Consider the following 19,755-nt stretch of genomic DNA (forward strand, 5'->3'; position numbering starts at 1 on the left):
GTACTTAGTGGCCAATTTATTCAATACACCTTTTTAGTACTGGGTAAGACCCCCTTTGCCACCAGAACTGCATGAATTCTACGTGGTATGGATTCAACAAGGTACTGGAAACATTCCCAAGAGATTCTAGTTCATGTTGACACCATCACACAGTTGCAGAGTTGTCGTCTGCTGCAGATATCGTTCCACCATATTCCAAAAGGTCCTCTAGTGGATTGAGATCTGGGGGTAAATGTATCAAATAGCGATTTTTGCAAATAAACCGTGGTAAATTTAAAGTGACAATAGCTTTAAAGGCAAGTTGGAGTACACTGACCTCATGGTCAACAATAATATTCAGGCAGGCTGTGGCATTTAAACAATACTCAATTGGTATTAAGGGTCTAATGTGTGACAATAACATTCCCCATAGCATTACACCACAACCACCAGCCTGCACCGTTGACACAAGGGAGGATGGATCCATGTTTACACCAAATTCTGACTCTACCATCTGCATATTGCAGCAGTAGTGAAGTTTTATCAGCCCATGCAATGTTTTTCCACTCTTCAACTGTCCAATTTTGGCGAGCCTGTGCCCAGGGCCGGATTTACCGCTAGGCAACCTAGGCACCTGCCTAGGGCCTAGCGGCACTCTGGGGGCCCAGATGGGGGGGACAAGGAAGAAAAAAAAGAAAAGATAAAAAAAGAAAAAATCCGGCCCCTCCCCCGACTCGCGACCCCCCCCCCCTTCCCCGCGACTCGCGCGGGGGGAGGGGGTGCCCCCTACCTCAGCATCCTTACACAGGAAGTGGAGAGTCCTGCATTCCACTGTGGAACGCACTGCATGCGCAGCTCTCTACACACACACACACACTTGGATGTCGCGACTATTTGTTCGTTCTGGCCCCTAATCGGAAGGAGGATTTTGGACTTTTGGTTCTTCCCCTTTATGAAACATCCTCACGCCGTCACCATCTTTATTAGCGTGAGTTCGAGTTTCTTTTATGCTTGGGCACTGTTATTTACATCTGAGTACTTTCTCATACATTATGTGTTTTTATTTACTGGATTTGGTCTGTGTGTCCAATTTTGAGTTTTATTAAATTTGATTGTATTCACGTTTTTTATTTAGTTATATGTGTCATCAAGCTTGCCCACATTGTATTGCATCTTATTCTGTCATTTGCCTGTGATTCCCCATCCACTTATTGCTTTCCCTCTCCCATCCCCCTCTCCTTTCTCTCCCTGAGGTTTTCTCCATTGTGGATACATTAACCCTTTGGATTGATCTCTCATCAACTTTATCATTATTGACACGGGATTCAAGCTCCATCAGTGATTTTCAGAGACTTATTTTCATATATACAATCTACCAGTTCATATGATACTTTGATATATACTCTTATTTTGTTTGTGTCCTGGTTCACTAACATATCCTCAGCTATACATTGATACACCACCTGAGGGCTTTAGAGATATTCATTGGCTAGTATTTGTTATTTTCATTCTGTTTCAGTATCCTAGATATTCATTTACTGTTTTTTAGTCTTTTACCCTGTGAGCGCAGTTGGAACCTTTTTATTTCTATATGTGTACAAGGAGGGATTCCTTTGTTCCACCGCTGCTGCAGGTGCATCACGCAGTCTGTTATTGAGCGCATGTATATATCTGTTATTAATGATAAAGGAAGGCACAGTGTGATGAGAGGGACAATAATGGGGGGCCGCATGGTGATGCAGGAGGAGCAGCGTGATGTGCGGCGGCACATAGTTTACCCCTCTACTTAACTATAGGAGTATATGCTATGCTTAAAAAAATATAATGCTATGGATTGTTTCAGGGAGGCGGGGGGGGGAACGTGGTTGGGGTTGGGGGGGGGGGGGGGGGCGTGGTTGGGGCTGGGGGGGGGCCCAAACCAATATCTTGCCTAGGGCACCATGAGGTCTAAATCCGGCTCTGCCTGTGCCCACTGTAGCCTTAGTTTCCTGTTCCTTACTGACTGGAGAGGAATCCGGTGAGATCTTCTGCTGCTATAGCCCATCCACTTCAAGATTCGACATGCTGTGCGTTTAGAGATGGTCTCCTGTTGTAAAACATGGTTATTTTAGTTACCGTCACGTCAGCTGGAACCTGTTTGGACAATTTCCTCTGAACTCTCTGATTAACAAGGCATTTTCACCCAGAGAATTGGTGTTCACGGAATTTTTTTTGTTTTGCGCACCATTCTCTGTAAACTCTAGAGATTGCTGATCTCTTAGGGTGCTCACACACAACAGTTTCTGACATACTGAAATCACCACTTCTGGCACCAACAATCATTGCATGGTCAAAGGCATTTGCATCACATTTCTGTTCCATTCTGGTGATTGGTCTCTACAACAACTGAACCTTTTGACCATGTCTGCATGCTTTAATGCATTGAGTTGCTGCCTCATGATTGGCTGATTAGGTATTTGCATTACCAAGGTACCTAATAAAGTGACCAGTGAGTGTGTGTATATATTATACATTTTATAATGACACATGGACTACTCAGATCGTAGTGTCTCAGCCAGAGCTGAGTGGGCCTTAATCATACACACAAATTCAGGGAGTCTGCTATGTAGTTTTAATCATATAACTTTATTTAATTAACAGTCAGCAACAATCTGTTGTAATTCTGTCCTTTAGCAGTATATTTCCATAGGAAATCTCGGATTTACTAATGTCATTACCAGCACATACATAAAAAGTAATTTTTGCACAAAAACAGCCTGGATTTTATTGAAATTTGCCATCTATATGCTATAGTAATAGAAAATGAATGAAACCCAATATATACAGAGAAATCAGAAATGGCGAGAGATATTTAATGGAGAATGGATCCAACTAAACATAGCGATCAGAGCTGGGCAAAATACATGAAATGTGTTCTCCCTCCTCCTCCTCCCCCCCCCCCCTCCCCTTCAAAAGCAGAGTACAGAGTGAAAAAAAAAAACACAGTAGGGTTTAGCAAACTGCAGTATATAAAATGCATTGTACGGTTAATCGTGATGCTTTCAACTCAAACACACCTCAGTCTGTACAGACCTGCTCTCCAAAAGTGGCACATTCATATAAACATATATTATGGCTTATACCCGGGTGATGAATTTCCTGCATTTTTGTATTGGACTGTACACATCACACACACACACACACACACTTATAATAAGAGGCTGCCATTTTGTGGCTTAAACTCTATAATAATAAATATTGATTTATCAGTTGTGCCTTATGTCTAGGGAGGTCCATAGTTACCAGTGAACTGGTTGGCTGCATTTTCATGTATACTGATTCAGCTAGAAAAATGTCTGTCTCCATTATGCGTAGATAATCGATACACTTAAAAAGGTCAACAATCACCGCAGTTAAACTTATTAATATATATACACACATTTAAATATAATTGAACAGTGCAATTTATTTCACTACAAAAAATACCTAGGTGTATACTTACTAAACTGTGGGCTTGAAAAAGTGGAGATGTTGCTTATATTAACCAATCAGATTCTAGTTGTCATTTTGTAGAATGTACTAAATAAATGACAGCTAGAATCTGATTGGTTGCTATAGGCAACATCTCCACTTTTCAAACCCAGAGTTTAATAAATATACCCCTTAGTGTTGATTATAATTCGTATTTTATTCTGATGTTTCTCCACTTTTATGCCGTTATCTGGGAAAAATATCTACTCACAGAGACGACTGTTCCATGGACAGCAATAGCAACGGCGACACCGGCTTCTTATAAAGAACATACTAACAAATACCAAAGAAAAGGAATATTATAACCAATCTACAAGTATGTTTTCTGAGGAAATACAATTGCAGAATTCAATTGAGCTGAACTGCATCCAACATGCTAAATAATTCTATCATATTGATGTTGACTTTTCCTATATTACTAGCATTGCAAGTAGCATTTGATTAATTTCACCATGTATGTTTTGTTAAATAAATAACATCACTGTGTACATTTTTATGAAGGCAAAGGCATGATATATAAAGCAAACAATTTTTTTTGGTGTTGATTAAATGGAAACTAAGTCATACAGGTGGTGTATGAAATCAAGTGAACAGGAAAGGATGTGGCTAAATAATAGTATGTAATGGCATCTTCATAAGAACATCATGTCTTATAGCGATGCTGGAAGAAATAATGTAGAATTTGGAAATCAGACAAATCCTAGAGATGACCCTATGTTTAAGAGTACGAGCTGTTGTTCCAGAGGTAACTCTCTATGCAGTGTGGCTCTACGGCTCCTGGAAATTGTCCAGGCTTAGCTTAGTAATTGTGATAAATGAACGGGCTTAGAACTTAGATCCAAAACTGCACTGCAAATGCTGTTATGTGCCATCACGTGCCTGCTTTTGGCACATACAGAGATGAAGGGGTGAGAATGGTTCCCTCCCCATCTTCCAGGAGGGCGCAGAGCCTATTTATCCTTGCAAAACACTCTGTTTTGCCACATACTCCGACATGGGGCCTTGTCCTTTACTGTCAATGAAAGACATTTTGGACCTTGCAGTTACCCGTTTGCTGATAGGAATATCTCTAGCAAAACCATTTGTCACATGTGTGTGTATGATGTACTACAGATGTATTCTCACTCATGATTAAACCCATAAATGAAGCAAAGCAGAGCAGCATTTTAGGATAAAAATGTAAAAATTGTGGCCCTGAACTTGGTTGAACTTTGAAAAGACGTTTGTGCAGGTTCCACCGTGCACATTATCGCGTGGATCTGTGATCCCAGAAAACTCGGCATATCTCCCTTTTACAGGGGCCAATCCCAGGGACAGAAAGTGGGCGTGCACCTTAAACTGCACTTGGCAGACAAATAGGCGCCAATTTGTGGTTTGTGAATAACCTATATTGGTTCACGCTGCACCAGAAATTCCAATATACTTATTTAATTCACTGCTAAAAGGTTATGGCAGGTTATATGTATAGCAAATGCACTTAATTTGGAATACAATCGGCTTAACTGAAAGTTAGGAGGTCTATAAACAAATAAGATTAAATATTATTTATTGTATTTTTTATTTATTAGCCAATATTTTCCTTGAAGCAATATGGCCATAAGTTTATTTCTTTTAAGTGTATTGAAATCTCTTAAACAGATATAGAATATAGTCTTAGAAAAACAGTTTATTTAAAAATGTAAGTTCTTTTATTGTCCAATGTTAATGGCCTGTAGTCTTCAGCAATGTGAAAATAATCAGTCAATGACCTCAACAAGAATGACAAAAAATAATCTACATATACACCAGAAAGCCATTGGCTGATTGTCCGACATCACTGCTCCGAGTTACGAAATGGAAGCCAAATAGTTCATAAATAAAATAATCTGAAATACACAAAAGTAAATAACTGCTTTAATAGTACAAAAAAATAACCAGCCAATACTTGTTTTCACCTAAAGAGCAGCTGGCACATTCATTGAAGTACTGCATGTTTTTCTTTGCCCAAAATGCTACAGGAAAGCCCACTGATGCTGACTGAACCATTACTGCCAGGAGAATAAATCAATGCATCTTGGTCACTTCAGACATAATTTGTGACCCAACAATTCTCACTGCCCATAACAGCCTGGTTTCCAAATGTAGAGTGATTTAAAAAGGCACTAGCAGCAGTCACTATTCAAACCCAAATTCTTATCATAGTACAACATTAGCCTCAAATAAATCAGCTAGCTACTTAAATTGCATAATCATTATAATTTGTTTTGGTCTAATTGACACATAAATATTTCCCTTTGATGCAGGTACTCCATGCAGGGGCAAACACAGGATTGGTAAAGGGGAGTTTCCACACCACGCCGCCAGTGGGCGTGACCAGCATGCATGGGGGCGTGGCTATAATTCTAGACAGTGCTTGGCTGCTCTCCAACTCTTCCTATCCCCATAATATACATGGGGAATGCTGTGTGGACTACTGTTAGGTGCACGCAGCTCTCCCTTTTCAAGCAGAGCCGTGTGAAGTAGGGGCAGGGTCCAGCCACCTAAATTATACAGTGCCCCAGGCTTGGAGGGGGTTTACAGGCACTAGGAAACCCCCTGGGTTTGCCTATGCCATGTGATGTATCAAAAAATTTATTAAACGTGCATGTAGTAAGATTTGTTTGCCTACTGCTTGCATTCACCTAATTTGTACTAGCGCTAGAAAACTAAAACCTGCACATATAGTATAAAAAAAAAAATGAACACTGGAAATAAAATGATAAATAAAATATAAATGACATTTGTGACGTTAGTTTACGAACCAAAGAGCGGTACATATCTTGACTCAAATGTCTTCCCAAATGATTTCTATAGAGTATAAAGTTACATTGCTGTAGTGCAGGAGAGCAATCGTCTTCACTATGGAACCATCAGAATCAACCTCTAGATGCACAGCGCCCCCTACAGGGGACCAGGTGTAACAGAGGTCTTCATAGGTAGTGATGGCAATGTGTCTACAGCAGGATAGCTAGGCCTCAATCACTCAAAGAAAATCACCTTCTGAAGGGAAAGTAGGGCAAACATTAAATTATGTTTTAAGCACTAGAGGTAAAGAGATTTTTGTTTTTTTTATACTGGTTATTCGTACTGGCAATAAAACTATGCTCAATATCCACATATGTTGAGTGCAAGGAAAAAGAAATATGATTAAATGACCAATCTTGTAGAGCAGATAATTATTCGGAGGCTCTCTTGTTTCCATAAATACATAGAACTACCAACCCTTAAAAATATAAAAATTTTCTATTGGCAAATATAGAAAAATGTATTGACAACCATTATTTTTACTGACATTTCTGCATTTAAAAATATCTGCATCTTAGGGCAGTTATTTAAAAAAAAACAACAAGCAAACGGTGACCCCATGTGATGGTAAGTGCTTATCAAGCCTCTAAAGCAGTGTTGGCTAACCTGTGACACTCCAGGTGTTGTGAAACTACAAGTCCCAGCATACCCTTCCAGCAATAAGCTGCTATATATTGGCAAAGCATGCTGGGACTTGTAGTTTCACAAACACCTGGAGTGTCACAGGTTAGCCAACACTGCCCTAAAAGTGTGTTTGTTCATTCAAAATACCCCAAATGTGTGTCAGTTTATATATTTCAAACCACTATTTATGCATTTAAAATATTTTAAGAGTTCCCCATGATTAGTTTTGTATGGTTTTTTTCCCTATACTAATAAAATGAAATGTTATTTTGAGTTATAAGTGACAAACAAACCATTTGACTCTGAGATAACACCGGGTGTACATGTTGGCTGCAATTTAGCAGTATCAGTGCAGGACATATTTTAAATAACAGAAATTAGAAGTATTTTTTTTTATAAAACAATAGTAAATTTTCTGATGGTTGGAAAACATTTATATACTATATGTCTGCTCTCTGGGCTCATAGAGGACCTTGCCTGCACATTAATGATCAGAGAATCCAACATACCTACTGCAAATCTTTTTGAAACCCAGATTCACTCAAACGCCACAAATGCCGCCACCATAGCTGTAGTTGAAACGCGTTTTACCTTGTTGACAGAAAATGCGTCAGCGCATCGATGATATTTTTGACAATTATAAAAACATTTCTTGTTCAAAAAAATTCTAAAAATGTCGAGTAAACAACTGGGAAGGAGTCATATAAAGAAATGCATCCAATTACAGTATAGGAAAGTATTTTGCTGTGCATTGTAATCAGTCTCCGGTACATACTATTCATGTCACACGCTTCCACTGTTTTCAAAGGCCAAACTGTGGTACTGGTAATTAGCTCTGACAAAAAAAAACCAAAAAGACAAATGCGCTACGGAGAATTACAGAATTGCTGCACCACCAGCAAACATGCTCACAGCACATCAGGAACACTTACAAATGCATAGCTCGGTAAATGTATGTATGAAAAAGCAGAATAAATATTCACAAGCAATTTCTGCAGACTTCTCTGCGGGAGAAGTTTAGGACATTGCCACAATAAAAGTAATATATCTGAGGTAGAAAAGAAGGGAAAAGATCAGCTCTAAGAAGAGAAGCCGAGGACGGCCTCCAGAGTAAAGTGCCAGCATGCCTATAGAGAGTATCTATTGCCTATGCACAGTGAACGCAGACGATTTGTTAGCCGTGTCTACATGAACATTCAGCTTCAGCTTATCAATTTGATAGGACCAGTGACAGCTTCGGTGATACCTAAGTGATGTCACTGCTTCCTAATGACTTGATTGGCTGCCCTCCCATAAACATTGGTTCGAACCACAAAATGCCCTCAACCGTGCCCAGCCAACTGATACACTCAAAAATAAACCAAATGACTGAACCACGTCAACTAATAATGATACAATTCTGAAGAGGAATAGTTGAAATCATTCTTATCACAACTTATAAATAAAGCAATATAGAAGAGAATAATCAAAAACTTACGATATTGATTTGGGAAAGGTCTACTAAAAAAAAGAAAAAAAAAAAAAGACAAACACCCCCCCCCCACAAAATAAAGATAATCACATACAGGACAAGAGTAGGTTTTCGCACTTCATCTTGAGAGGTAGTGTCCGCTATATACAAGAAGTGTCATCCCCCACTGGCTCTTGTAGGTTATTGTACTATATGAAAAAGTTTACAAATATTGTAAGGGTTACAAAAATAGCTGTTTTTGTAAATGAATCGGATCACGCATTTTTTAAAATTTCCAGTTAAAAGGTTATGCATAATACTGTACAAGGCTGTTGCTAGGCAGTTTTGGATCCCACAGGCAATTTACAACTTGGAGATATACATATTTATATATATATTTTCTATATAACCAGTCTGAGAAAAAAAAAAGTTGATTATTTGTGCAAAGGTAAATGTCAAATTGCCCTTACTGTCAACTGTTAAAAATTTTAATAATCTTTTAACTCATGATGAAAAATACATTTCCTCTTAGAGACCCCACGATCTGGCTTTAGAAACAAAACTGAGCTTGGTAAATAATCTGGTGTCAGGATCCCACCAAGATCTCCATAATGTGGTCCAAGTCATTCAAATCTGTCCTGCAGACCTGCAAGTTGTTGGTGGAGGAATTATTGCACAGTGTATACAGCTTGAGGGGTTCATCCGCAGCAGGCTGCGATCTTGGTGAAATTAAGGAGGAAAAACTAAAATCAGAGTCGTACATAGACGTATCGATGTCATCGAAAATATCATCCACCGATAAGTCTTTTAAGTAACTAGTGGAGCTTGTAAGTTCGAAGGAACCAAACACACATTCTGCTCCTCTGGTGTCCTGTTTTTCACCTTTGTATCCAGTTTCCGGAGGCTTTGTCAGGTCATCCGCAACAGGACCCTGAGCCGGAGAGGGGTTGATGTCTTCAACGAAGTCTAGATCCTTGAGTATGGATGAGATGGCAGAAGACATGTCATCGTCTGTAACTTCCATCAGGCTGTCCACTGGATTCTCATTGGGCCAGGAGTCCCTATTGTAGTCTGTGTTTATTCCAAAAGGCAAATTTAAAGAGGGATCTAAGGAATCATTTCCTGTGTACATTAAACTGTTGGCGGTAAGGTCATTACCCACAATTCCTGGCAGCTGGCCGGACTCCTGCCTCGTTTCCTCCTGAATCTGACGCACTGTATTGGCTATGAGAACAGATCGGTGCAGGTTAGGCTCAGCCAGCAGTTTATAGTTCTGCAGTTTGTTCAGGCACATGCTTAGCACCAGTTGCCTCTGATGACTGTATGGCATATTTCGGTTGCAATCATAGGCACAAGGAGAGTCAGTCATGGTCTCTTTACAATCATTGAACTTGCGCTTAAGTCCTCTACTAAGCATGGGTCTGTTAAAACAAAACGGTTGCAAATTTATTACGCCAAGTGGGATTTTAAACAGCAACTTTAATCAATGTAACATCTGCAATCATATTTAATAACATAGGGCCTGATTCATTAGGGATCTTAACTTAAGAAACTTCTTATTTCAGTCTCCTGGACAAAACCATGTTACAATGCAAGGGGTGCAAATTAGTATTCTGTTTTGCACACAAGTTAAATACTGACTGTTTTGACTGTTAAATACTAATTTGCACCCCTTGCATTGTAACATGGTTTTGTCCAGGAGACTGAAATAAGAAGTTTCTTAAGTTAAGATCCCTAATGAATCAGGCCCATAGTGCAATATGTTCAAATGTGCAGTTACCAATAATAAAGGTTTTTGGTTTTTTTCAGTACAGCAAAATGAAAGCCAACGTCTGATTGGTGCTATGAATTATAGCACATTTGTATACATAAGACCAGCTGTAGGCTTGATATACCAATCAGATGTAGGTCGTGAAACGACAGACACAACAGAAACGTAACCCTCATTATAAATCACAAACTTTAAAGGGGCATATTCAATTTGGTCCAGCGATCGCCATTACACATGGCTGCGCACATAAACTGCCAATACGGTATCGCAACATCGCGGATTTCCCTTCCCAATCCTACGGGGGGCGCGCAGAAATCCGCAGTGTTGCGGTAACGGGAAGTAAGCAGCCGCGTGTAATCGCGATCACCGGACCTAGCTGAATATGCCCCTAAATGTGCCGAGAGATGTCTTATTCAAATTTGTATTGGAAAGAAATATTTTTGTGTCTCCCTATTACATGACACATAGCTCCATTTTAATATACAGGACAGTTGCATCTAATTTGGTAGCGACCACTCTGGCAGTAATTTTCTTTTGTTCGGGAAACCTTATTATGCATTAGTGGTATATGTGGCACAACGAGAAACTTAGACGGATATTCTCTCCTTTCACATGTATCATAGTGCAGGGACAATTTAATAACAAAATAAACTTTCCAAATGTACTGATCACAAAACAAACATTACACAAATATTAAATAATCTGTTTTTACCCTGAACGCTAGAATACATATCCTAGTAGTCTGCTGTTTTCAAGTTGCAGAGATGTGATCTCACCAGCTACAATGTAATTTATCAAACTCAATATAGATGAGCTATTATACTTGTTCTACTTATACATTAGTTAGGACAGGACACATTAGCGATACCCGGGAACTGTTTTATTCAGCCTCAGACAGAATGTGGAACCTGGACATTTCTACTGTTTTCTTAAAATGATATTCTTCTCCAAATAATTAGCCTTAGCTACCTAAAATTGAAAGCATATGTGTGTAACACATCCAAGCTGAGCAGTTGGGACCTATCATTGGAGTATAAGGGGGTGGGGTAGCTACATCTCTCTGCACGCTTCAGTAATAACTTCCAGATTTTATGTAAACTTGGTTCCTGAAAGATTTGTCGCTTGGTTTAAGAGGCACATTATGGAAGTGATTACTTGTACTTTGATCAGACACAAGAACTAAAAAAAAAAAAAAAAAAAAAAAAAAAACCAAACATGTTTACCAGGCACTAAGAGTGAGGCCAACTAAAAATGACATTTCATCCAGACCAACAAGACTGGTCAAGTTATCTTATCCTGCAGAAGACCAGATTTACGAATATGATAAATGCAAACCTAAAGCTACTGAACATTTTGTCCTCGTCTCTATAAAACAGGACAGAAGGATAGCCTACAGTTTGTTCATAATGTGGAGATACAGACTGGTACATTCTGCTTAATATATATTCTTGTTGGGGTCCCACAATGCTCTGTTCTCGGCCCACAGCTCTCCTCACTGTATACCTCTTCTCGGGTGAACTAATTCACTCACTCTTCCTCCAGTACCACCTCTACACTTCCTATCCTGCCCTGATCTCTCCCCTTCTGTACTATCCCATGTAACCAACTGACTCACTGCCATCTTCACATGGATGTCCAATCACCACATGGATGTCCCAACTCTCCCTAAAACTCAAGTTGTCCAAACCAGAGCTCATCACCTGTCCTCCTCCCAAAGTCACCACCTCCCCTGAAATCTCCCTCACCATCAGTCCCAAGCCCGCTGCCTTGGTGTCACCCTGACTCTGCCCAATTCCTCACATCCAGGCTCTTTGCAGTCCTGTTGCCTCCACCTCTTAAATATTGCTAGAATATACCCTTTACTTTAGCCACAAACAAAACTCTTATCCATTATCTTGCTATGTTCCGCCTTGACGACAACAAACGCCTCCTATCTGGAATTCACTTCACCCTCTATCCCTGCTTCAATCCGTCTTAATGGTTGCGAAAGACTGATCTTCCTCTATCAACACTTCACATTTGCCGTATTAATTTGCAAATCCTAAATACATATTACTCTCCCTCACTTACAAATCCCTCTAAACCACCCCCATTTATACATTTAAGAGCCGGTCTTAAAATATTCCCCCTCACACATTCTTAGATCTACCTCTGTGTCTTGCCCATATTTGGTAACTTCTCACTCCAGCAGACAAGACTTCTACCATGCTGCTCCCACCCCACCCTTTGTTGTTGTAATCAATATAGAGAGAGGAGATGCAATTACATTAATCTGTAGCATCTGATTTGCTTAAAGTAGAATTCCATTCATTGTTTTTCAATACCCCCCTCAGCCCAACTATAAGTTTTGCGCCCCAGGCGGTCTGTGAGAAACCTGACGACACCTACAGTCCTTTGATGCTCTGGAGCTCACAGCCCGTAGTCTTCTACTGATTATCAGTACCTGCAGTAGTTGAGCCATGGAGTATTATGGGACAATACGGTGGCTCAGTGCTGGGGTCATGAGTTCAATTCCCGACCATGGCCTTATCTGTGTGGAGTTTGTATGTTCTCCCCGTATTTGCGTGGGTTTCCTCCGGGTGCTCCGGTTTCCTCCCACACTCCAAAAACATAATGGTAGGTTAATTGGCTGCTATCAAAATTGACCCTAGTCTCTCTCTCTCTGTCCGTGTGTATGTTAGTGAATTTAGACTGTAAGCTCCAATGAGGCAGGGACTGATGCGAATGAGTTCTCTGTACAGCGCTGTGGAATCAGTGGCGCTATATAAATAAATGGTGGTGATGACAATAGGTGATGGCAGAGGAGAGTTTCTCCTGAACAGCAGGGAACCTAGGGATGTGCTAATCAGGACTAGTAAACATGGTGAAAGTACAACACATCTCCAGGACTCGAGAGTTAGTCAGTCACATTTAGGAGCCAGAGATGTCATACATTCATGGACCTTAATATAAAGGACGCACAATATTTGAGAACCAGCAATATATATCTAGGTGCATTGGCTACCTGGCTAGTTTTATTTATTTGAAGGCCACTACAAGTCAATGGTACAAATGGCTTGGAATCTAATGACAAAGGGATGGAAGCTATATTAAATTGTTACACCTTCTCCACTTGGTAAATGTGTATTTCCACATATTAAGGAAATGGTAGACGTTAATTACAGTTCATACAGGGCCACGATAGTTAATGTGAATTTCCATGCAGACTCTGTTTCCTGAATTGCTGTTGCCATCCCGGTTTCTCATTTGTTGATCTAGGCAACTTCCTTGGTTACAGCAGCTGCTACCAAAACACGGGGAACAATGGTCCTGTTTCCGGCAATGAGCATGAGGCTAATGAAAAACACTGGGCAACGTTCAGTTACTACAAACTGACAGATAACCACAGGAGTACTTGTGCAGCATGAAAGCAAAAGCCTCCTCTAGGACCAGCTGAGGAAGGAGGCTCAGTTATGATGAATGGTGAAGGTCAGTTAGTGCCAGAATTTTACTGTTTTAAGCTTTCTACAGTGACTGGTTTAGGTTTTGTGCCTCTGTCTTCTGATGTCTCTCTCGTTCCAACTGTACTACACCACCGATAGCAGCCTGTCGCCAATGAATGCTTGATTATTGGAGGCTGATGCCATGTACAGGGAGTACAGCAGTATGGGGCCTTATAGCTATATAGGGCCCCACCAGCCCTGGGCCCAAACAGATTTATTAAGGAAGGGGGCCTCTGCAGTGAATTAAGGAACATAGTGGGCTTCATTTCAAGGCAGCAGTTGCTCCAGAGATATGGTGGGTATGGAGAGGCTCCTGTGCTGAATTAAGGCATGTGGTAGAAAGCCCCTTTGTAGGCAGCAGCTCCGCCTCCACTCCCAAGATGTCAGGGCTCCAAGGCTGCTGCCATTTGCTCGCCTCAGGTCCATATCTTCCTGAGAGAGAGCCACAAGGCAGAGACGCTCCTTACAGCATCGCTTATGTCATGTAATTAATAACGTCACAACAACGTCAATGAAGAGGAGCCGAAGGGAGCCAGCAAGAGGAAGCAGAGGGGTAAGAAAACTGCAGTGGTTAGATACGGGGGATAGGGGTGACTGAAGAGAACAGGGGGAGGGGCAAATGTTAGGTAGAGGATAACTTAAAAATGGAGGTGGGATGAGAAGAATGAAGGGGAGGCCCTGTCTGTTACATTTGTCCTGGGCCCCGTAATTTCTGGTAGTAGCCCTGTCGCTGTTTCCTATGGCTAAGACTACACAAGTTACAGGTATTCTACATACATCTCACCATAGAAAACTATTTTTTGGGGGAATTTACTAGCGAAAAATGTATAGCAGGTAGTAAGAAGTATGCAGCCTGGTTTACAATAGATCTAGAAGTACTAATGAGCATGAGAACCTCCATGTGGATCTCTTGCACTTTACAGAGACTCTCTATACTGCAGGGCCTCCCTCCGTTCACTTTTGAGTGTGAAAGCTCAGTGCAAAGCAACCAAGACCCTGAAACCAGCGCACACGTGGGCCAGTCTGACGATTCCAATTTTGTCATACCTTTGGATCTGGCCATTCAGTGTGTTAGTATGTTCAGAACATGACCCCACACCGAGCCAGTAGAGATAATCTTCTGACCACATTTACACATACTTAACCTTTGGTAAGTTAATTCCAGGAGATCCCAGGCAGGGGGGCGTGGTTGGAGGGGCGGGCGCGGTAATTCGCGTCATTTTGGCTCCGGCTGCCACGACAAAATGCCTTTTTTGTCACGGGGGGTCAGGGCCAAAATGACGCGATTCACCGCGAATCGAGTCATTTTGAAGATCAAGATGCCATATGCGGGATATTTGCCTGCTCTCCCGGGAGCCCTACCCGAATTTCGGGAATCTCCCAAACATTCCGAGAGAGTTGGCAAGTATGCATTTACAGACATGCCCCAGCTTTGGGGCTGCACAGGGCCGTAACTAGGGCTGTGCGACAGGGGGCGACCGTCCAGGGCGCAAAGCTGAAGGGGGGGGGCGCAATTTAGCAATATTTTAGGTTACTTTGGTCAAAATTGAGGGCCGGGGGAGGCTGCATTTGTCTTTCTCACTCCAGGCGCTAGAATTCTAAGTTACCGCTCTGGGGCTGCACAATCAGCGGTATTGGCATATGTGTATGTGTGTGTGTGTGTGTGTGTGTGTGTGTGTGTGTGTGTGTGTGTGTGTGTGTGTGTGTGTGTGACCACTTTTGGGCTATCAATGGCTCACCAAGTCCAGTGATGATGGAGTTTGCAAGATCAATTTACAAAAAAAAAGTTGCTTGGTGCCAACACACAGCTGGAGGTTTCTAAAAGTCATTGTGATCTTGATACATTTGGCAGAAATAACCCTAAACAGGCAAAAAAAAAATTAATTCAATATGAACAGGAACCTTATTACATTCAGCCTCACAAATAATGAGACTTTTGCTCTCTAGTAACTTCTGCAGGAGACACCTGCCAGCAGCGGGTACCTCCGGGTCTGAGGACTCCTTACCTCCGGCAGAGCGGATGGTGACACTTCCCCTCTCTGGCTGCGGCTTCTCCTCGTCGCCCTAATCATGAGACAACGACTGGAAACAGGGGATGGTCTCAGGCACCCAGACCCGTCACCTCACGTCTCCCCCGGGCCGCCCGGCTGCCCCCCGCCCGAGGTCCCCTGCGCACCGGAGGATCCTCTCTGCCAGCACCGGGCATAGACAGTGCGTGAAGGATATTACCCAGCTGATTGACGGCCCCTTGTCAGGTGCGCCGTCTCTGATTGGGTGACAGCGGACGAGGGCAGCACAGCAACCATTTTCTGATTGGACGGATGGGTGGGGACAGGGTGACAAACACGTTGCGCCTGTCAGGCCACCAATGGCGGGGCAGGGCGGGTCCGGTGACGTCAGAGAGTGACGCGGGAGCCTTAGCTTTAGACAGCGCAGCCTGTGGCATGGCACAATGTACTGTGCCTCAGTGGCGGCTGTGTGGTGATGTGTTACACACCTGACACATGTACTCTAGAATAATGCTCCTGGACCGCGCCCCCCTCCCCTTCCAAATAAAATATGTCCCTCTTGTCGGTCTGATGTATCACCCTGTACAAATAAACACATTAATGCCTTAAAAGTGTCTGGTTTGGTTCCTAAAATCGACATAATGGCACCATGACTAGTGTTTGTTGTTAATGTCAATGTTTGGGGACAGTTTTAGCAGTAAATAATACCGTCCATCTGGGCTGGGGGCAGGCGCGGGCTGGCAAGTTTCAGCCTGGGGGGCACACAGGCGGCCGCATCACATGACACGCGATGCGGGCGCGTCACGCGGCCGCATTGCGTGACAAGTGATGCTGCCGCCTGTAATATTCAGCCAATATTGCATCCACGAGGAAGGGGGGGCGGCCGGCCCGAACAGCCGTTAGACTGAGCGGCCCGGGGACCGATGCCCCCCGGCCCAGCCCGACCCTGGCTGGGGGGCATTTGCTCACCTGGCTGGTCCCATAGTGGGCTGCCTTGGGCTGGCTCACTTGCAATTTTTATTTTCTTTAAAATGTTCCTAATAGGCTGCTGAGTGGAGTCAAGCCGGGCTAAAATTTGCCAGCCCTCCCCTGCTGTCCCTAGATATGTTGGACAGTATTAGATTTTCAACATTGTCCCTATTTTTTTTAAAATTGACCATCGGTACAACAATTTATCTTACTTTGTATATAATATACAGTCTGCACTATTTTTTTTTTATCCTCTGGGCTTTTAAAGTAAATATATATTTAAGAGGAGTATTTAAAATGTAAAAAATATATTAGAACAAAGTGGAACATTTCATTATACACTAAAGAGCCCACATAAGATGGCAATCTAACCTTGAAAAGGGCAACATATTGTCCTTAATCTTAGTAATAAGTTAGAAAAATACAGTGAATCAAAGCAATACACACATCTCTGTAATAACACATCAGCAGACATTTTAAACAAGCGATAAGAAACAAATCTGACCATAAAGGAGAAAGCAGCTGGGGGCACATGTTGCTTCACTGATGTAGACAGTTTCGTGGTCACCATCAGAGTCCCCTGGAAGTGATTTTGAAATGTTGTATGTCATTAGAAAAATATAAAACACAAAAGACTGTGGGCCTGAGTCATTAAGGAGTGCAAAGCATAAAAATGGAGTAACTTTGCACCTGGGCAAAACCATGTTGCATTGTAGGGGGAGTTAAACTTAAAATGTGGGGACAGATTTATAGTTGGGGTAGGGCATGTCCTAGATAAACTTTAAATTTCAGTGTAAAAATAAAGCTATCAAGTATTTGTGTGCTACATGCCAAAACAGCCAGTATTTAACTTATGTGCAAAATAATAAACTATCTTGCACCCCTTGCATTGCAACGTGGTTTGTCCCGGAAACAATTTACTACTTTTTATTTGCCTTACTTTTCTTAATGACTCGGGCCCTGTGTGTGTAAAATATGTATGATTGTAAGTACTATCTGAATTTGAGAAAAAATATAGTTTGTTCAAATATTAAATGTCCCTCTGCCAATTAGAAATATTGAGGCACTCATCTGTGCTACTTATGTATTACCTCATCTATTTGCTACTTGCTTCTGTATCCAGCGCTACGGTAGCTGTGACGCCTTAAAAATAAATAAACAAATACAGTCATTGGATAGAGCGGTATAATTGTATCATGATGAAAATAAAGACCAAACAATGACATGAAACAGAAAATAAAAGTCCCATATGAGGTTACATACTACTTATGTACAGGCGCGGGCTGGGAGAGGGAAGCCCGGGGGCACACAGGCGGCTGAATCACATGACAGGGGATGCGGCCGCATCCCTTGTCATGTGATGCGGCCGCCTGTGTACTGATGCGGCCGCATCTGATGTCACGGGGGAAAGTGTTGAATTTTGTATCCGGGGGGCCGGCCTACCCCCCCCGGCCCGAGTTGCAGTCTGACCGAGCGCCCCGGGCCACCCCACCCCTGCTTATGTAATAAGTAAGGCCATCATACATAATAAAGTAGTGGAATAACAATTGTTGCTGCTGGTGGGAAAAGTGTGTGTGGCTACTGTAAAGCAGAAGCACAATCAGCCACCAATATTAGAGACACTAGAGCATACTTACCAACTTTGAATAGTTGGTTTCCAGGAGCCTGTCATGGGAGGTGCGCGTGATGGGGGCGGGGCTCCAAAATGTGCATCATTTTAGACCCGCCCCCTTGACGGCATGACGCGGAACGCGTCATTTGACAGCTGGGGGCGGGGCCGAATGCTGCAATTCACCGGGAATCGCAGCGTTTGGGAGCTCATTTGCCCACTTCACTAGGAAGTGGGGCACTTCCTAGTGAAGTGGGCAGATCCGGGAGATTGCCACACTCTCCCGGGAGTCCGTGAGACTCTCGCGAAATGCGGGAGTCTCCCGGACATTCCGGGAGAGTTGGCATGTTTGTGCAGCTACCAGTAGTGTGGCATGGCTGGATTGAAGAGAGACAGTAGAGGGAAGTGAGATGAAAGATTAGTCTGTAGAATCTTTAGACATTCAAGCTGTTGATAGCCCTTCACCACATACATTAACCAAACTTCTTTCCTCTTCTGCAAAAGGCTTTCATGCTGGGCACTCTTGTGGTTGTACATCAATTTGGGGTAGCTGTGTGACAATTGCAATGGAAAAAGCGCTACAATTAAATCACTCAAACTAATTCTGAAACGAGCAGCTTATAGGTAGAATTCACAATTCAACAGTACAATATTTACAACAATCTCCAACAATTCCAGAAATAAATAAACTAAAAACATGTACAAATCATAAAAATAATAAAAAATAAACCAAATTGAATAGAAAATAATTATAAATAAAATAAAACAAAAAAGAGATAAAATAAAAATAGACAATGATGGAATAATAAATTAGTCTGATTTAAAGACTTCACAGAAACATATAGATGGGAATATTAATCCTTGGGTACATAAATTATACACATATAATTAAGCGTCCATTAGGAATACATTGGACCTCAAAAAGAAATATATAAATACAATGTCCATGTGGAAAATAAAGCACAGTCCCACAATGAATACACAAAATATCCCCAAAGGGGAATCACTCACGATGTGATTATGGAATGTTGACCGCCCTAAGATTCACTGCAAATCCAAATGTAGAGGTGATATAAAGAGAAGAAGCCGGTAACTATAATCACAATATGTCTCTCCCCATACACACGGGACCAGAATGGTGAATATCCGTACTGTCTGCGGTAAAAGTCTGTGATGTTATCGATTTGGTCCAATGGTACTGGTCACAGTCTTATTTATTTCTGGAATTGAGCGCTTTGGGGTTGTTGTAAAAATTGGAGTAGCTGTGTGCCTGATATTTGTCTTTGGTATCATGCTCACTGCTGGACATAGAGGCTGAATATTTGGTTCCCATGTTCACAGAAGTTGTGGCAGCTGCGGCCTCCAAGAAGGTTATAGAGGGCAGCAAAGGAGGAACCGTGATGGCAACAGCAAACTGGGGCAAGCAGCGAATAGAGATCGTGTTCCAGTAGATCGTCGAAACAACCCCATCCTTAAACCCACCTTGTTACGTCTCTGTAATTTCCCAATGCCTTCACACATGTCTAACC

The 19,755-nt window shown here is 42.0% G+C and overlaps 1 protein-coding gene across 1 annotated transcript; it reads right to left on the bottom strand.

Annotated features, from left to right (window-relative positions):
* Positions 1-8,482: 8,482 nt before the first annotated feature.
* Positions 8,483-15,882, bottom strand: LOC142109092 (SERTA domain-containing protein 2-like). The gene is made up of 2 exons (XM_075193125.1): positions 15,646-15,882; positions 8,483-9,807 (listed from the first exon to the last, which is right to left on the bottom strand). The coding sequence occupies exon 2, from the start codon at positions 9,801-9,803 to the stop codon at positions 8,973-8,975; it is 831 nt and encodes a 276-aa protein (XP_075049226.1). The 5' UTR covers positions 9,804-9,807; positions 15,646-15,882; the 3' UTR covers positions 8,483-8,972.
* Between the last annotated feature and the right edge of the window lie 3,873 nt (positions 15,883-19,755).

Source organism: Mixophyes fleayi, chromosome 12 (assembly GCF_038048845.1).
Source record: "Mixophyes fleayi isolate aMixFle1 chromosome 12, aMixFle1.hap1, whole genome shotgun sequence".
NCBI lineage: Eukaryota > Metazoa > Chordata > Amphibia > Anura > Limnodynastidae > Mixophyes > Mixophyes fleayi.